This window comes from Ichthyophthirius multifiliis, assembly GCF_000220395.1.
Source record: "Ichthyophthirius multifiliis unplaced genomic scaffold scaff_1120509251142, whole genome shotgun sequence".
NCBI classification, from domain to species: Eukaryota; Ciliophora; class Oligohymenophorea; order Hymenostomatida; genus Ichthyophthirius; species Ichthyophthirius multifiliis.
In genome coordinates, this window is record NW_004086164.1 from 13881 (window position 1) to 30672 (window position 16792).

The following is a 16792-nucleotide window of genomic DNA, read 5'->3' on the forward strand; positions in this document are numbered from 1 at the left end:
TCTACACATTTTTGCATAGTTTAGCTATTTTCTTGTTTTAATCTTTCATATTATTCATGTAACATTCTAAGTGCTTTTTCAAGCTCTTAATATTATAATTCAATGCCTTTTTTATCTGAAACAGATAATTAATGGTTATTTTAAATATTTTTATTTTCTTATTAAAGATTTTAGATTTATTAGTTAAGTTAAGTTATTTCTTAAGATAAAACAAGTACTTATTATTGATTTTATTTAATAATATGTAACATATCTTCATCCTTTTATTTAATTTTCTTTTCAAAATCTTAAATTTAGAGTTTAATTCCTTAATTTTCATATGTAGACAATCTATTTTCATTAATTTAATTTTCTTAATTTTAAATAACTTTGCACAATTCTTCTATTTTCACTTACATTAATTAGTTGCATCTTCCCAAATTTTAATTATCTATTTCATATTACTAATTAAGCTTATTTAATTCAATTAATTTTCTGTTTTACTCTTCAAAAGTAGCCTATTATTAAATAAACTTTTCTTCAATTAATTAGTTTTGTTGTTTTTTTGTTTAACCTTCATTTATTTATTATTATAAAAGTTTTATTTTGTTATTCTAATTTATATTAATTTCACTTAATTTCTTTAATTCTTCAGCTACTAATAATAATTAAGAAGAAGTTTCTTGATTTTAACTTTCCAAAGATTTATTTAATGATTATAATTCTTATATTTATTAATAATATTTGGCTACTAATTAATCTTCTTCAGATTTTTATTTGACAGCTCTTTTTAATTTCTAATCTTCTTATTCAAATTAACTAAGTTTGTTATTTAATATCATTATAGTACTTTCATACTAAATACAATTATTTTTAAATTATTCATTTTCGATTTAAAGTCTTCTATTTGAATCTGTTAAAATAACTATTTGTTCTTCAAAGTTAGCTAGCTAAGAACTTAATTTTATTTAATTTTCTTTAGATTTTACTAATTAAGTATTCATTCTTTCTAATTCAGATATTAACTAAGCAACATCATTTTCAGACTTTTTTAATGTAGAATAAATTATATAAAAATATTAAAAATATTTTATTTTAAATAAAATTATTTATTAATATATAAACATAAATATAAGTAATAAAAAAAATGTGTATATATATATATAAATATATAAATATATATATATATATATATATATATATATACTTTTTTATTTAAATTAAAATTACATATTGTTGATTTTTATCTTTTTTAAAAATTTATAATTCAGCTTGCAATTAAGAAACTTTTTATCGAAGCTATTCAATTTACTAATTTTTTTCTCTTACAATTTAATTTAGTTATTCTGTATAATATCCTTCAGTACTATATAATCCTCCCTTCTATGGAGAAACAGACATAGCGTTTTTATTAACTTTTCTTAGTCTAAATAATTAAAATATATTTAAAATATATTCATTTATATGTGTTTTTTTACCCATGAGGTACTTATGTTTATGATATACGTTCATTTCTAGGCATAAGATCAGGAGTTGGGCCTTTTATAGGATTTGTGGAAGGCAAATTACGGTTTTAAGTATAATTTGCACGATATGTAGATGACAAAACACCTCCTATACCACTACGGTTTGGTGAATGAAGGAATATACTTCTTTACGGTGTTTATTTGTTCATGTTTTTTTGAAATTAATGTTTTTTATTTGAAATTTAAATAGTAAATAAATTTTATTTTTAATTTTTTTTTTTGCAATTTAAATAATTTTGAAATAAGAAAATATATAAAAATAAATAGGAAATTAATAATATTTATATAAAAGTAAAAAAAATAAAATAAATAAGAAAAAAAAATATGTATCTTATTACATGTAAAAATAAATATTTAATTTAAAAAATAAATTATCTTATTTAATATAATTATATTTTTTAAAAATAAAAAATATTTGATAATAAATGAATAATTTGAAAAAGTTATATAATTTAACTTATTAATAATTATATATTTTTTAATTATATTTTATAAATACTACTTTGTTTATATTTTTTTAAAAAATTATCGTTTTATATAACAAAATAAAATATCTATTTATTAAATTAAGAAAAGAATAAAATAAATATTTATTTTATATCCATTAATAAATTAATAATAGTTAAATTATAAAATACTATTCTTTACTTATTTTGAATTGTATAAAATATAATTATTTAGATTTTATATTAAATAATTTAAATTCAAAATTCTTCGAAAAAATAAATAAAGTAATAATGTCTAAAAAATAATAAATAAAATAGCTATTTGAAAATATTGATTCTAATAAAAATGGACATTTATCAGTTGAAGAATTCTCTATATTTTCAAAAGAAATTAATCCTCCGTTAACAACATAAGAGCAAGAGAAAGTATATATATAAAAATAATATTATTTTCTAAAAATTAATTAGATTTTTGATTGCATGGATTTAAATAAAGATGGAGTAATATCATTTAATGAATTTTATTAATGGTTTTAGTACAATAAAGAAGAAAACTTATAAAAACTTTTTAATTTTAAAATAAATATAGAGAAAAACATAGAAAATTTAATAAAATAAATGCAAAATATAAACAATTAAAAACGAAATTAAATAAAAAATACGCATTTTAATTAATATAATATTTAAGTAGGAAATATTTAAAAAGAAGATCATCTATTTTAATTAAGTTTTTTTATTTATTCCCATATTGAAGCTATAAAATTTATTGAAAAATACTATTAAAAACTATAAATAAAAGATAACTATCCTTCCATAATAATAAAAATAGAATGTTGTAATGCAAAGGAATACATAAATGAATTTAAAGTAAAAAACATAATATTAAAATATAAAATTAAAATTAAAATAGGAATAATTTGATAAAATTTATGATTTTGTAGAGAATTTTCACCCTTAAGTTTCAGTTTATTTAAAATTAATAGACATAAAACTAGAGTTATATGAAGAAAATTATATTCTATTATCAATAACATCATAAATAGATATTGTATAAGATATTTTAGATAAATATAATTAATTAATCAAGAATTTTAATTATGAAGATTAAAGTTTAATCTTTAATATTTAATTTAAATCTGATTTGGACATAAAAAAATTTATTGAAGACTTAGACGTTGTATTTCACAACGAATTGTATAAAAATATGTATTTTAAAGCTGAAATAAAAATAACATAATACATCCATCAATACATTATACAAATTTTAAGTAAAAATGTAATTAAATAAATAAAAAAAGGGAATATAGTAAGGAAAAAGAATTTATTTTAAAGCTTATTTAGTCTACTTAAAGGAGTAGATATATAATTAGATTTCGAATCTTTATTTGATTTTTTTAAAACTCAAATGAGTAATTCAAAGTAAAATTTTTGGAGCATTACTAAACAATAAAGAAAGAAAATTAGCAAATAAATACCTTAATTACCTATTATTGATGAAACTATTGAGTTTTTGAAAAAAAAATGTTAAAATACTAATATTAACATTTTTATTTCAATTCCTGGTTTTGTTTTTGATTTTTAATTTAAAACTTAGAATTTTAGTTAAATAATAGAAGCTTATTTAGGAAAAATTAATGATTCTGATTTCATAAAACAATGAATCATAAATTTAAATATAATTAATTTAATAGTTAAAAAAAAAAAAATTTAATATTATTTTTTTAAAAAAAAAATCATATTTGTTAATTATAAATAAATTAAAAATAATGATTCTTTTCACAAACAACATTAACAATTATATTTAGGTTAATCAATTTAATTTTTTAAAATTTAATCATTATTTTATTCATTTTATTATGTGTGTAGTATATTTAAAAAATTTCCAGATTAAAAATGAGAAAGATCTTAAAAAGAATAATATTCTTAACTAAAATCGTGTTAATTATGGAGTTAATCTATTTTTTAAAAAGTATTTACTGGAGGCCTATATTTTTTTAAATTTAATTTTATATATTTGAATATATTATATAATTACCAAAATTAAGTTTAATTTTCAGCTGTTCCTCCATATTTTTCTTCAAGCTAGTCAGCATTTATTCCAAAAGATTGAAATTAATGAAACTAGTCTTTCGACAAGAAACATATTTTATTTAAATTATCTTATCTTAAAAAAGCTTAAAAAATAAAAAAATAAAAAAAATATTTCGCATATTATTTTTACCAGAAACAAGTTACCACCCTTATCTAAAAATCCAACTTGGGTTCGTAATTATTAATCTATGTAAAATACAAACGTAATTAGTAGTCATACAGTTAATTAACTAAACTAAAGCCTTTTTTTATTGATTTTTTTATTTAATAAATAAAAAATAAAACATTAAAATCTAAGTCAAATAAGCCTTATCCATTAGTTTCTATTATAATTATCCAATTTTCAACTTTTCCTTTAACAAACATATATTTATTAACAGTATTCAATATTTTACATAGAGCAGCAATTATATTTACCATTTCTTGTTTTCCAGCTTTCAAAGCTTTTAGCTTATCGGCATTTATTATTACAATTGGTCTGTATTGATTATCTCTTCCAAAAGTATAAATAAAACCTGCATTTAAGTATTTATCAATTATTTATTGTTAAGGATTTTAAATTTATTAATTATTTAACCATTAAATATGATTTTTTATAGTTTCAAATGATTTTTTATAATTAAAGTCTTATACATATAAATATTTTAAACTTGTTATCCTTTCCCATCTTTTTATTTCTTTTATTAAAATTTTTTGTATTTAATACTTTATTGGTAGATTAATATTTTATTGTTTTAAAAAATCTTCAAATTGATTAATTTCTTACTCTTCTTGATCTGTCAACGTCACATTATAAAAAATATTTCTAATTTTTTTTCCATTTGATTTTTTAGCTAAAATATAGTTTTCTATTTTTATAATAATTGTAATTTCTTTATTAAAATTATCTTTTTTTAAAAAAATTTTTACAATCATGATTTATATTATAGACATCTGCTGGAGGATGTAAATACTTAAAAAGTTCTTTTTCATCTTCATTCATTTTTTTTATATATTTAAAATTAATTATGTAATTTATATTATTTTTTGATTAAAAATAGAAAAAATATAATGATATGAATTTAATAAAATTTTTTATGTCAAAAAATTATAAAATTATATAAAACAATATATAATTTATTACAAGTATAATATAAAATTAATATTTTTTTAAAAAAATTAATTATTATATTTAAATTAAACAAATATTTTTTTATTTTTTAAAAGTGCATTAAAAAAAATCTATATAAAAAAAATATTTATATAAATTTAAATATGAACCAATAATAATTATAAAACATAGATTTAAATTTAATATAAATTGAAAAAACAAATTAGATTCTTTTAAATATAGAAAACAAATTAAAAAAATGCCCATCATCTAATAAAAAGCTTTTAGTATATGATTTTAATGAAAAAAGTGTATCCTAAAATAATATTAATATTAACTAAAATGCATAATTTAATTTTAATCAATAAGATTAAAATTTAAATAATTCATAAATTTCAATAAAAAATAGTGATGAATTAGATAAATAAATATTTTAATTATAAAGTAGATTTAATAATATAAAAAATATAAGATAAGGATATTCTAATAATATAAATAATAATGAAGATTATCAATAAAGCATTTCTCCTAATACTTATGTTGACAATAATTAAGAAAATCTATTTTAAAAATTAAAAAAAATGTAAGAGTTATATTTAAATAGGACTTCAATTCTCGAAGATAGAATAAATTTATTAGAAAAAGAAAATTACTAACTTAAACAAGAAAATAATTAATTAAAAGTTAAATTTTAAATATAAAATAATAAATAAAACGAAAATAATAATGAAATTAATATTTTGAAATAAGAGAATGAAATCCTTAAATAAAAAATAGAATTTTCGAGGTACATAATAATAAATATATATTTTATTTTTTAAAAAAAAACAAAGATAATAAAATTAATAATAAATATATGTATAAAATACTGAATAAGTAAACTAATTTTTAATATAAAAATAAATTTAGAATTAAAGTTAGTTATAAAAAGAGGAAAGTGAAATAATTAATTAAAATAGTTAAAGTTAATTTTTTTAGGGTTCTGATTTCAAAATTAATTAAAACAAAGAAAATATTAGCAAATAAAATATATAAAATAAGCCTCCTATAGTCAAAAAATCAAATAAAAAAAAACATGAAATATAATAAACAACTTAAATGAAAAATAAATAATAATAAGATAATTCAAATTTTATAGAACATTTTAACATTAAATTTAATAAGTTAAAAAAAATGCTTGAAAATGAAAAAAAATAAGCAAATAATAAATCATTAAAAACAGATAATACTATAAAAAAATTAAATCAAAATTCTTCTTTAAACATTAAAAAAAAAAAAATTCTTCATTATCTTCAATATATAGAAAGTGAAATGAAATTATTGATAAATCGATTTTTTAATAAAAAAAACATATATAATTAGTTTAAAAAAAATATTTTTTTTAATGATTATATTTTTTCAAAAAAATAACAATAATAGTATATTTATTAAAGTAATATACATTTTTTTATTTAAAGCAATTATAATATTGTTTTTATCATTTATATTGATGTGTAAAAATAAATTGATATATAAAATAAAATTATTTAATTTAAAAATGACAATATGCTCATAACAATCTGATTTATATTTACTTAATTTTGTATATTTGAATTATTTAAAAATCAATTATTTTTAGGTTTAAAAATCTTTTTTTTAAATTTTTATTAAATAAGTAATAATATTTTATAAATATTTACTTTCTTTTGAATTGGTAGAAACTTTTTATTTGTATTATTAAAAACATTTTTATCTTTTTAAAAGTTATTATTCTTTACAAATCTTTTTTTATTTTAATAAAACTATTGTTACTCATTTTATCTCTATTCTTTTACTTTTAACCTCTAAATAGCATATTCTTAGTTTTTAGAGTCTCTCTGTTTTTATTTTTTAATTAATTTTTTCTCAGGCACTGCTTTCTTTACCCTTATACTTCTTTTTTCTAAAAGGCTTCCATTCTTTAGCAAGGCATTTTTAAAACTCAAAATATCCTCAAAATATATATAACCAAAGCCTTTTCCATTATGGGTATAAGGATCTCGAATAATTCTTAAGTTTTAAATATTTCCACAATCAATAAAATGGTTTCTTAATGCTTCTTCTGTAATTTAAAAAGGAAGATTTCCTATAAAAATAGTTTTTGTATAATCAAGCTTTTTTAAATTTAAAAATAAATTAATATATATATTTTTTTTACTGTTTTTTATCCAGCTCTATCTACTCTTATATGCTTTTACATTAATTCAATGTTATTAGCTTGTAGAGCATATTCAGTTTCCTCTTCAGAAGAAAACATCACATAAGCAGTTTTGCAATCTGCACCTTCTTTATACTTTTTTAATAAAAAATTATTAATTTTGCTATTAATCATATTTTACTTATTTTAGCATTATTGCAGCTTTTTTTCCAATTTTACTTTTTTCAACTGGAATTGAACGGAACCATATTTTTTCTATTTTTCCATATTACTTAAATATTTTTTAGATATCTTTAGATTTTGCATTTATATGTATATTTCCTACAAAAACAGTTCTTTACTCTTCCTCTTTTTATAATTTTTCTAAATCTATTTCTTATTATTATTAATTATCTTAGTTTTATTCTTATATTGTAGGTTAAACTATTTATGTAATTTACTTATCAAAAAGATTACTAACTTATTATAATTTTAAGCTTTTTTTATTTTAATTTTATAACAAATTTGTAAGTAATGATTCACTCATTTTTCTTATATTTTTTTATTAATTAAATTTAATAAAAATATATTTTAGCTTATATAATAAAATCAATAAATATATACTTTTTATTTAACTTTTTTTAGATATTCTTTTTATAAAAATTTTATAAAATTATTATTAATTAAAATTAAAATTAATTAGGTTTATAGTAGTTAAATTTTTTAATGAATTAATAATAATGTTGACAAAAAAAACATATAATTATTTCAAATAATATCAAAAAATAGAAGAAAATTAAGTTTCTAGTTAAATTTTAACAAATTAAAATAAATTTTATATTCCTATTTAATAAATTTTCTAATTTTATATAAAAAATATAATTATCAGAAATATGTTCTTTTTTAAAATAAAACATCATAAATGATACCTATTCAGATTTAAAAAGCTTATTATTTTTATAATATTTCATACGAATTTATCAACTAAAATAAAACTAAAAAAGTAAATATATATAATATATAAAAAAAAAAGTTTTATAAAAATAATACTTTTGAATAATCACAAAATTTCGAAATAATTATAAATTCAATAAAAGTTATACAATAAGTAATTACTAAAGAGATTTAGTGGGTCTTTTGCGCATTATAGAAGTTCTAGAAGGCGAAATAAAGCTTTTTCTGAGATAAATAAATATAAAATAGATTTATTGTTTAGATAGAATTTGTAAGAATTTTATATGTTCAAGTGCATTTCCAATAAAAAAACTGATTTATTTAATTTTATTTAAAAAAAATGATGATAATATCAAAAATATAAGCATTTAATATATTATTAAAATTTTATATTTATATATATTAATGTAAAAATATGAATTTAAGATATTTATAATTTATTGTATATTAATAATAATAAACAATATATTAAAAATAATTTATTTATAAAAAAATTGAAGTATTTTTACAGAAGTAAGTTTCATATGAAATCAATCGGAAGAGCAACTTGATTTCAAAACTAAAATCCTTAAATATAAGATAATTATATAGATGTAAATAATTATAAAAATTTAAAAATCTAAATTTATACTTCAAAAGATTTTAACTGAAAATGTAAACCCGACAAATATATTTTACGCAAAGGAATAAAATTTTATCTTTATCTTTTAACAATTATAAGATAAACAAATAATTTTAATTTAAAAATTGAATCCAATATTTTTTAAATATAATGAATATACTAAATGACATATAATTTAAAAATATAATAATTATTTTAATTTAGAAAATTAATAATAATAAAATAATTCTATATAAAACTCTTTGAAAGTACCAATACATTTTAAAGAAAAATAATAAGATTCCTAAATTTAGAATTTTTATAAGCTAAATAAATATTAATCTGATTTATAAAAGACTTTCCGATTAAATGCAAAATAATATGTTTATAGTGATTTATAACAAAACTAAATATTTCAATATTTTAAATAAATAAAATAGTATAATTTAATAAACTTGAAATTATTAATTTATATTATAAGATTGTTTTAAAAATATTTAATTAAAAAAATATATATTGATTTATTAAATTTTTAAATGGGTTTAGATAGATAAATATTTTCGAATTTAAAATCTAATTATATTTGATAATTTATGTGATTAAAATTCTTAAAATTTAGAGTAGACATATATTCTAAACAACAGAAAAAGAAAGCAATAATTTAATAGTATAGAATAATTCGAAAATAATTAAATTTACTTAAAAAATAGTTGATATAATTAATTTAAATAATATTAAATATGGTGAAATAGTATATTTTTAGCATAATAAATAAAAATATTAATTTCTAAATAATTAATTAATTAAAGTAAATGAATTACAAAAAAGTAAATGAATTACAAAATAATTTTTGTTATATATATATTGAAATATAAAAAAAATTATTATAAGCATATTTTAAAATTTTTTAATTTAAAATTCAAATTATATAATAATTATCAAATAAATGAATATAATAAAATATTTAAATAATAAGTAAATAAATAATATTTATAATATATTTATATTAATATATAATATTTTTTAATTTTTCACAATTTTTTGAATTATTAATATTTAGGATTTAAAATTATTTATTTAATTTTATTATTTATAAATAATATAAGTATTATAATTTATTTTAAAATATTAATTTTTTATAAAACATATAAAATTATTTCTTATAATATTTTCTAATTTAAATAAAATATTTTTATATATTAACGCAAAGAAAAAATTTTAAAATTGTTATATCAAAAAAAAAAAAAATCATAAATTTTTTTATATAATTAAAAAATTATCAAATGAAATAATAAATAAAATTAATTAGTAATATATTATTAAAATTTATTTTTATATTTTAATATTTTAATAATTGATAAAGAAATAATAATATAAATTTACCTGAAAAATATATATATTATTTAAAGAAAGAAAATATATAATATATTATTTATAAAATAAAACAATAAATAATTGAAATTAAAAAAATTAAAAAATGGATAAAGAAATAATGAATCAACTAGAATAAAGTACATATAAAAAATATAATATATTGAATTAAATCTTTCTAAAATTTAAGTTAAATATAATTAATTTTTATATTACAACACAGTAGCTTAAAATAAGTTGTTAAATTAGAAAAAATCATAAGAAAGCATTTACTTGAATTACAACTATAGCCAACAACCAATTGAAAATAATTTATAATTATATTTATCTGATTTAAGCTAATAATAAAGTTACTAAAAACCTGTTTAAGACTTAAATTACTCATAATAATAACAGTAATATTAGCAATTACAGCAAAATTATCAATAATAGATTTAGCATTAATATCAATAGCCATATTAGAATTAATAAATTTAGCAGACCTATAATTTTTAATAAAATACTCAACAATTAACTTATTTAGGATTGCGTAATTAAGAATAATAAGGATTAAATTATTAAAATAATGTAAATTTAGATATAAATAACTTAAATGGATATTATTAATAATTTAATTAAAATTATCTTACAAATTAATAGGTGGAAAATAATGGAAATTAGAAATAGATATTATTTATAAAAAATAAATAAAATATAGAAAATACTTATCATAATTTAAATGGATAAGGAAATTAACAAAACTTAAAAAATTAATAATAAATACATCAACTACTAAATGAACAAAACTAATTAATTCCAAATAATTAAATTAATTTTTTATTTAAAAAAAATTTAGATAATGATTTTTAAGAAAATTAAAAAATTATTTGTTTCATCTTTAAGAATAAAACACAAAAGAAAAAACCTAGTTTTTTTAAAAAGAAGAAATTTAACAATTTAAATAATAATAAATTAAAAAAAAAAGAGTAAAATATGATTAAGAAAATATCAAAAATTAACTAAAAGAAAAAAAGATAAGATAATTAAAAAATGAAAAAAAGAAAGGCATAAGAGATTTATCATTAGAGGAAAAATGGAAAGTATTTGAAGAGTATTAAAAGGTTCAAACTTATAGAGGAGTAGGAAGAATTTTTAATATGGATCATTCAACTGTAAAATTACTAGTATAGAAAATATTAAAGTAAAAAGAAGGATAGATAATAACTAAATAAGATTTTTTTTAAAATTATAATACAAAAGTTAATAAATTAAAATAAAAAAAATAGGAAAGTAAAAAATATAAATATTATATATATATATATATATATATATATATATATATATATATATATTAGAAAACTTAAATGGTTAATTTTAAATTCTATAAAATTTAAAAAGTAATAAATTATTTATTTATATTTTTTGCTTTTTTATTAAGAACACGATTTATAAATTTAGATTAATAAAAAATAAATATAAAACAAGAGTAGGATGATATTTAAAGAAATCTAAAAGAAAAATAGGAATAAGATATCTATAACACCTCAAATTAAGATTAGTTAAATTCTATAAAATTGAATTTAAAAAACGAATAATAAGATATATATAAATAAAAAAATGACAAATAAGAAATATATCAAATAAAAAATCAAAAGTAATATCTAATTAGTTAGGAAAAAAAATTAAAAAATAAATAAATTAGAGAAAAACTTAGATTATTAAAATAAAAATCATTATAAAATAAATAAATCTAATAACAGTAATAATAAATAATAAAATAAAATTAATCCATAAATATGTAAGTGTAATTTTAATATCGGGTTAATTAAACATAAATTTTTAATTAAGATTAAACTGATAAATCGAACTTTAACTTTGATGAAATTAATTATAATTCGGAAAACTATCAGTTTGATAAGTTTTAAAATGTGGCTGAAAACTTTAATTAAAATTAAGAAATAAATTTAAATATTTTTAATAAATAAAATAATAATGATAATTCTAATATATGTGAAATGGCTTTTATTAAATTGGATATAGAATAATATTGAAACAATATTTTTTTTGTATAAAAATATAAAACATTAAATAAATTATTTTAAATTTAATTTTTTTAATAATATTGAGAAGTAAAATAGAAAATATCTTAGAAATATAAAAGAAAATAACTTTAAAATATGAATAAAATTAATTATTACTCTAATTATTTATAATTTAATTAATTTATGTATTTATATATAATAATTACTTATCTTTTATAAAATAAATTTTAATAATAACAATTTTTTTTTTAAATTTATTTCTTAAAATATTTATATATTAAAATAAAAATTTAAAAACATAAGTTTAAAATTTACATTTAATTAAATTTTATTTATTTTTAAGGTTTTAAAACATTTTAAAGTTTTTTTTTTTATTTTTAATTTATATCATATATTTTTATTAATGTTTTTTTATTTGATATTATTTTTTAATTTATAAAATGTATTACTTTTAATATTTTCATTTTTAAAAGGTCTATTTTCTAAAATTTATTCATTTTCTTTTTTTTAATTAGTTTTTTTTTATTATTATAATAAATTTATTTATAATCTTCTTCACTTTCACTACTAAAATTATTCATTAAATTTTAAATTTTTTATTTTTTTATTTCATTTTTTAATTAATCTATTATTGTTATATTTTTATGATTTTATGTTTATTTAAAATAATTTTTTTCCTAAGCATCAAAAGATTTTACATAAGATTCTTTTTTTTCATTATTATCTTTAGTAAATCTATTCATACTTTATTATTCAACTAAGTTTTCATCAAACTTTTTCATATTTTTTCTATGATTTTCTAAAAAATTATTAAATGTGTAATTTTTTGGTTTTTCTTAATAAATAGAATGACTTTTAATTTTTTTATTTGGTATATTATTTTAATTAATAATTCTATTTTCATCTTCAGATTTGTTGTTCTTTCTATATTTGTTACATTCTTATTAAGTAATATCGTTAAAAATAAAAATTTTATCATCTTTTTTTTAAATTTTTGTATTATTTTCATTGATTTATTCATTAATTTAATTTTCAATTACTTTTTTAGATACGTTTTCAATTTAATATTTTTTATCTTCAATTTTTTTCTCAAAATTATTTGTATTTAAATAAATATTTTCTAAATTGTTTTTATTTGTATTTAAGAAGCTATTTTTTAAATTATTTATTTCTTATATATTACTTTATTAATTATTTATTTAATTATCATTTTTCTAATTTTTCCAATTTAAAATTTTTATTTCTTCCTCTTCTTCAAATTTTTTTTTATTTTTTAAATTTTCATTATTAACCTAAATTTAATTTAAAATTTCTTAACTAATAAATTCTTCACCTAAAATAATAACCGAATTTTTAATTCCACAATAAACCTGATTACCCCTCATTATTTATGGAATAACAATCAAAGCAGGAGCTTCATTTTATACAAATCCATCAATTAAATAAAAATCATTTTTTTTATAAGTAACGTAATTAAATTCTCTTTTTTAGAAAAGAATTAATATTTACATAAAGTACAGGTTCATTCAAATTCATATGTATAAAAAGGTTATAAATTTCCAAAATTGTGTTTGATAATTCGTCTGAAGTTACAAGTTCTTCAAAATATTCTAAAGTTTAGTCTTTTATTTCTTTAAATTAAGGTTCTCTAATAATTACTTATAAACAGATTTATTTAAATTAAGTTATAATTTATTATATATTTTCCTAATTAATTTTAAAAATATCATTATTAAAATCTTAAAATAATTTAAGAGTATTCTATTGGAATATTTTTAAATGTTTTTAATCTAAATTTAAGATATTCATTATCATTTGAGTTATATTTTTTATTTTTTCCTTTGAAAACTCATCTATTTAAATCAAAAGCTCTTAAATTATATGTGTTAATAAATATGGATTTTCAAAAAAATTAATAAATGCAGATGAAATATTGTTTTTTACTAATGTTTCCCATTTTTACTTAAATTCAGAAGGAAGTAAATGCTAAGAAGAAGTATTATTTTAATTTTTTCCATTTATTGCTAATTACTCTTATGTTTATTTTAATATATTATTAAGTTTTATATTTTCAATTTAAAGTTTATTAATATCTTATTGTATGTTTTAATATAAAAAATCGTTTTCTTATAATAAATTTTATTCTGTTTATGTAAAATTTGAAATCTTTTAAACATTTGGCATTTATTATTAATTCTATTGGATTTTATGAAATGGATTTTTTAATTCTTAAAAATTGTATTTTAACCTTTTCATTTCATTTATTAATTCTTAATTGTTTTTTTGTCTTTAAGAATTGCTCATATTTTTAATTCTATTTATTTTATGAATTTAAAATCAAAATTTTTTATATATATTTTTTTAAATTAAAGAAAAAAAATTTAAATTAAAAATATAATAAATTTCATTAATTATTATTATTAAACATTAAGTTGATTTTATTAAATATATTTATTTGTAAATAAAATCTATTTTTTTATTAATATAAAATTTATAAAAGTTTAATTAATATTTTATATTATTAACAAAAAAATACTAATGAAATAATTAAGATTTTTTTTTAATGTATTATATGTGTAACATTTATTCTAACATATTAATTAATATGAATATATATTTAAATTATTACCTATATTTTATAAAAAAATAATTATGCAAAATTAATTTCTTATAAATTTGATAACTATTTAAACACATATTAAATTTTTATTTTTAATTAAAGAATAATAAAATTAAAAATATTTTTATCGACAATTTAGAACGAATTAATTCTAAAAACATTAGATTAATATTTATTTTAATTATTTTTAAAGTTTTTTATTTTCCGTTAAATACTCATGGATATTTTTTTTAATATAGATTTGAAATTCTATTTAGATATATATATTATTTTCAAATTTCGATATTTAAATTTATCAAATTAAAAGTTTATTAAAAAATATACTTATTAATCCATATGTTAATTAAATTTTATATATTAATTTTTTTTTTATTGTAAAATTTTAAGTATATTAAGTTATGAATTAAACTTATTTCATACCATTTTTAGATAAAAAATTTATATTTTAATACTATTTATTAAGAAAGTTTATATTATTTATTATTAAAATAAAAATAAAATTATAAGATGAAATTTCGACCATTTTTTTTTTCATTTACTTAAGTTATTTTAAATTTTTCTTTTCTTTATTAATGTATATATATATCATTTTAAAAAAAATATATTTTTTAAATAAAATAAAATAAATTAAGAATCAAAAGATATATATATATAACTATATATATATATATATATATATATATATATATATTTTATATTTTATTAATGCGTATAAAATTTTTACATCCATAACTGGAAGTACATGTTTGCAAGTACGCTAGTATATAGTCATATAATATATTGTCTTTATTTTTTTTATATAATTTTGAACATTATGTATTCATTTATTTAATTACAATTTAAAAGTTTGATAAAATAAATATTAAATGAGATATTAAACAAAATTGAAACACAATATATTTTTTTTTACATATTTTAATATTTATATTTAAATTAATTTATATTTATAACTTCTCAATATAAAATAATACTAATATAATAATTTTTAATTTAAAAATTATAATTCAATTAACTATAATTTGTTAATTTTAAGATTTGTATTTTTTAATTTTATTATAATATAAATTTTGAAAATTATAAATTACATAATATTACAAAAGAAAAATATATTGAATAGATATTAATTTTAATATTAAATATAATTTTTTAAAATTTATAAAAAAATAAATAAGAATTTTTTAATTTTTTTTTTTAGACAACTTTTTATTTATAAAATCGTTTTTTCTATAATATATAATTTTATTCATGAATATTATGATAAAAAATTAAAGTATTATTTCATATATTAGATTTATAATAAAAGAGATTTAGTTAGTATTTAATTAATTTATAAAAAGATTTAAATTAGTTGATTGTTAATTTTATAAAATGATTATATATTATAATAGTTCTTATTAAGTATTTTTAATTATTTATATTTATATTTTATTACTTTAACTTTATTTTCGTATTAAAAATTTATAAAATAAACTTATTCAACTTTTCTTAATTTTTTAAGAATAAGCCTGCTATAAAATTAAAAAAAATAATGTGTCTGTATGAAATTAAATTTTTAATAATAAATTTATAGTACAAAAAATTAAATTTTTGAAAAAAAGATATTCATTGATGAATTATTAAAAGAATAGTTAAAATTTAACAAATTCTTAACATAAACAATCAAAGTAATGAAAAAAATAAAAAGAAAAATTAAAAATATATATAGTGATTAGGAATCAAATTATAATAATTAATTTTTAGATGAATGCGAAAAAAACAATACAGAAAAAATCTTAGAAATGATATCTTAAAATCATATTAATATTAGTGTTAAGTAAATAAATAAATTTGTATATACGAAAATATTTAAATAATATAAAATAAATAAATAAAAGAAATTCAAATAATTTTAATGCAATTCATTATGCTGCCTAAAACAATAACATTTAAATTTTAGAA

General features: G+C 14.3%; 3 protein-coding genes across 3 annotated transcripts, besides 11 other annotated features; all 3 read right to left on the reverse strand. All coding sequences in view use genetic code 6, as the record gives it.

Annotated features, from left to right (window-relative positions):
- Positions 1 to 1131: 1131 nt before the first annotated feature.
- Positions 1132 to 1185: a microsatellite.
- A 250-nt stretch (positions 1186 to 1435) lies between these two features.
- Positions 1436 to 1654, reverse strand: IMG5_147990 (viral a-type inclusion repeat protein; the record flags this gene model as incomplete). Its single annotated transcript, XM_004031003.1, has 1 exon — positions 1436 to 1654. The coding sequence occupies one exon, from the start codon at positions 1652 to 1654 to the stop codon at positions 1436 to 1438; it is 219 nt and encodes a 72-aa protein (XP_004031051.1).
- A 1698-nt stretch (positions 1655 to 3352) lies between these two features.
- Positions 3353 to 5024, reverse strand: IMG5_148000 (hypothetical protein; the record flags this gene model as incomplete). The annotated part of the gene is made up of 5 exons (XM_004031004.1): positions 3353 to 3390; positions 4173 to 4284; positions 4328 to 4709; positions 4749 to 4890; positions 4952 to 5024. 5 exons carry the CDS (start codon positions 5022 to 5024, stop codon positions 3353 to 3355), a joined length of 747 nt encoding a protein of 248 aa, XP_004031052.1.
- A 230-nt stretch (positions 5025 to 5254) lies between these two features.
- Positions 5255 to 5289: a microsatellite.
- Positions 5290 to 6736: 1447 nt separating this feature from the next.
- Positions 6737 to 7834, reverse strand: IMG5_148010 (RNA binding motif protein 34, putative; the record flags this gene model as incomplete). Its single annotated transcript, XM_004031005.1, has 2 exons — positions 6737 to 7328; positions 7434 to 7834. 2 exons carry the CDS (start codon positions 7832 to 7834, stop codon positions 6737 to 6739), a joined length of 993 nt encoding a protein of 330 aa, XP_004031053.1.
- Positions 7835 to 7955: 121 nt separating this feature from the next.
- Positions 7956 to 7989: a microsatellite.
- A 1658-nt stretch (positions 7990 to 9647) lies between these two features.
- Positions 9648 to 9686: a microsatellite.
- A 544-nt stretch (positions 9687 to 10230) lies between these two features.
- Positions 10231 to 10298: a microsatellite.
- A 1191-nt stretch (positions 10299 to 11489) lies between these two features.
- Positions 11490 to 11544: a microsatellite.
- Positions 11545 to 11773: 229 nt separating this feature from the next.
- Positions 11774 to 11840: a microsatellite.
- Positions 11786 to 11841: a microsatellite.
- Positions 11842 to 14639: 2798 nt separating this feature from the next.
- Positions 14640 to 14680: a microsatellite.
- A 754-nt stretch (positions 14681 to 15434) lies between these two features.
- Positions 15435 to 15474: a microsatellite.
- A 21-nt stretch (positions 15475 to 15495) lies between these two features.
- Positions 15496 to 15545: a microsatellite.
- Positions 15546 to 16792: the final 1247 nt, after the last annotated feature.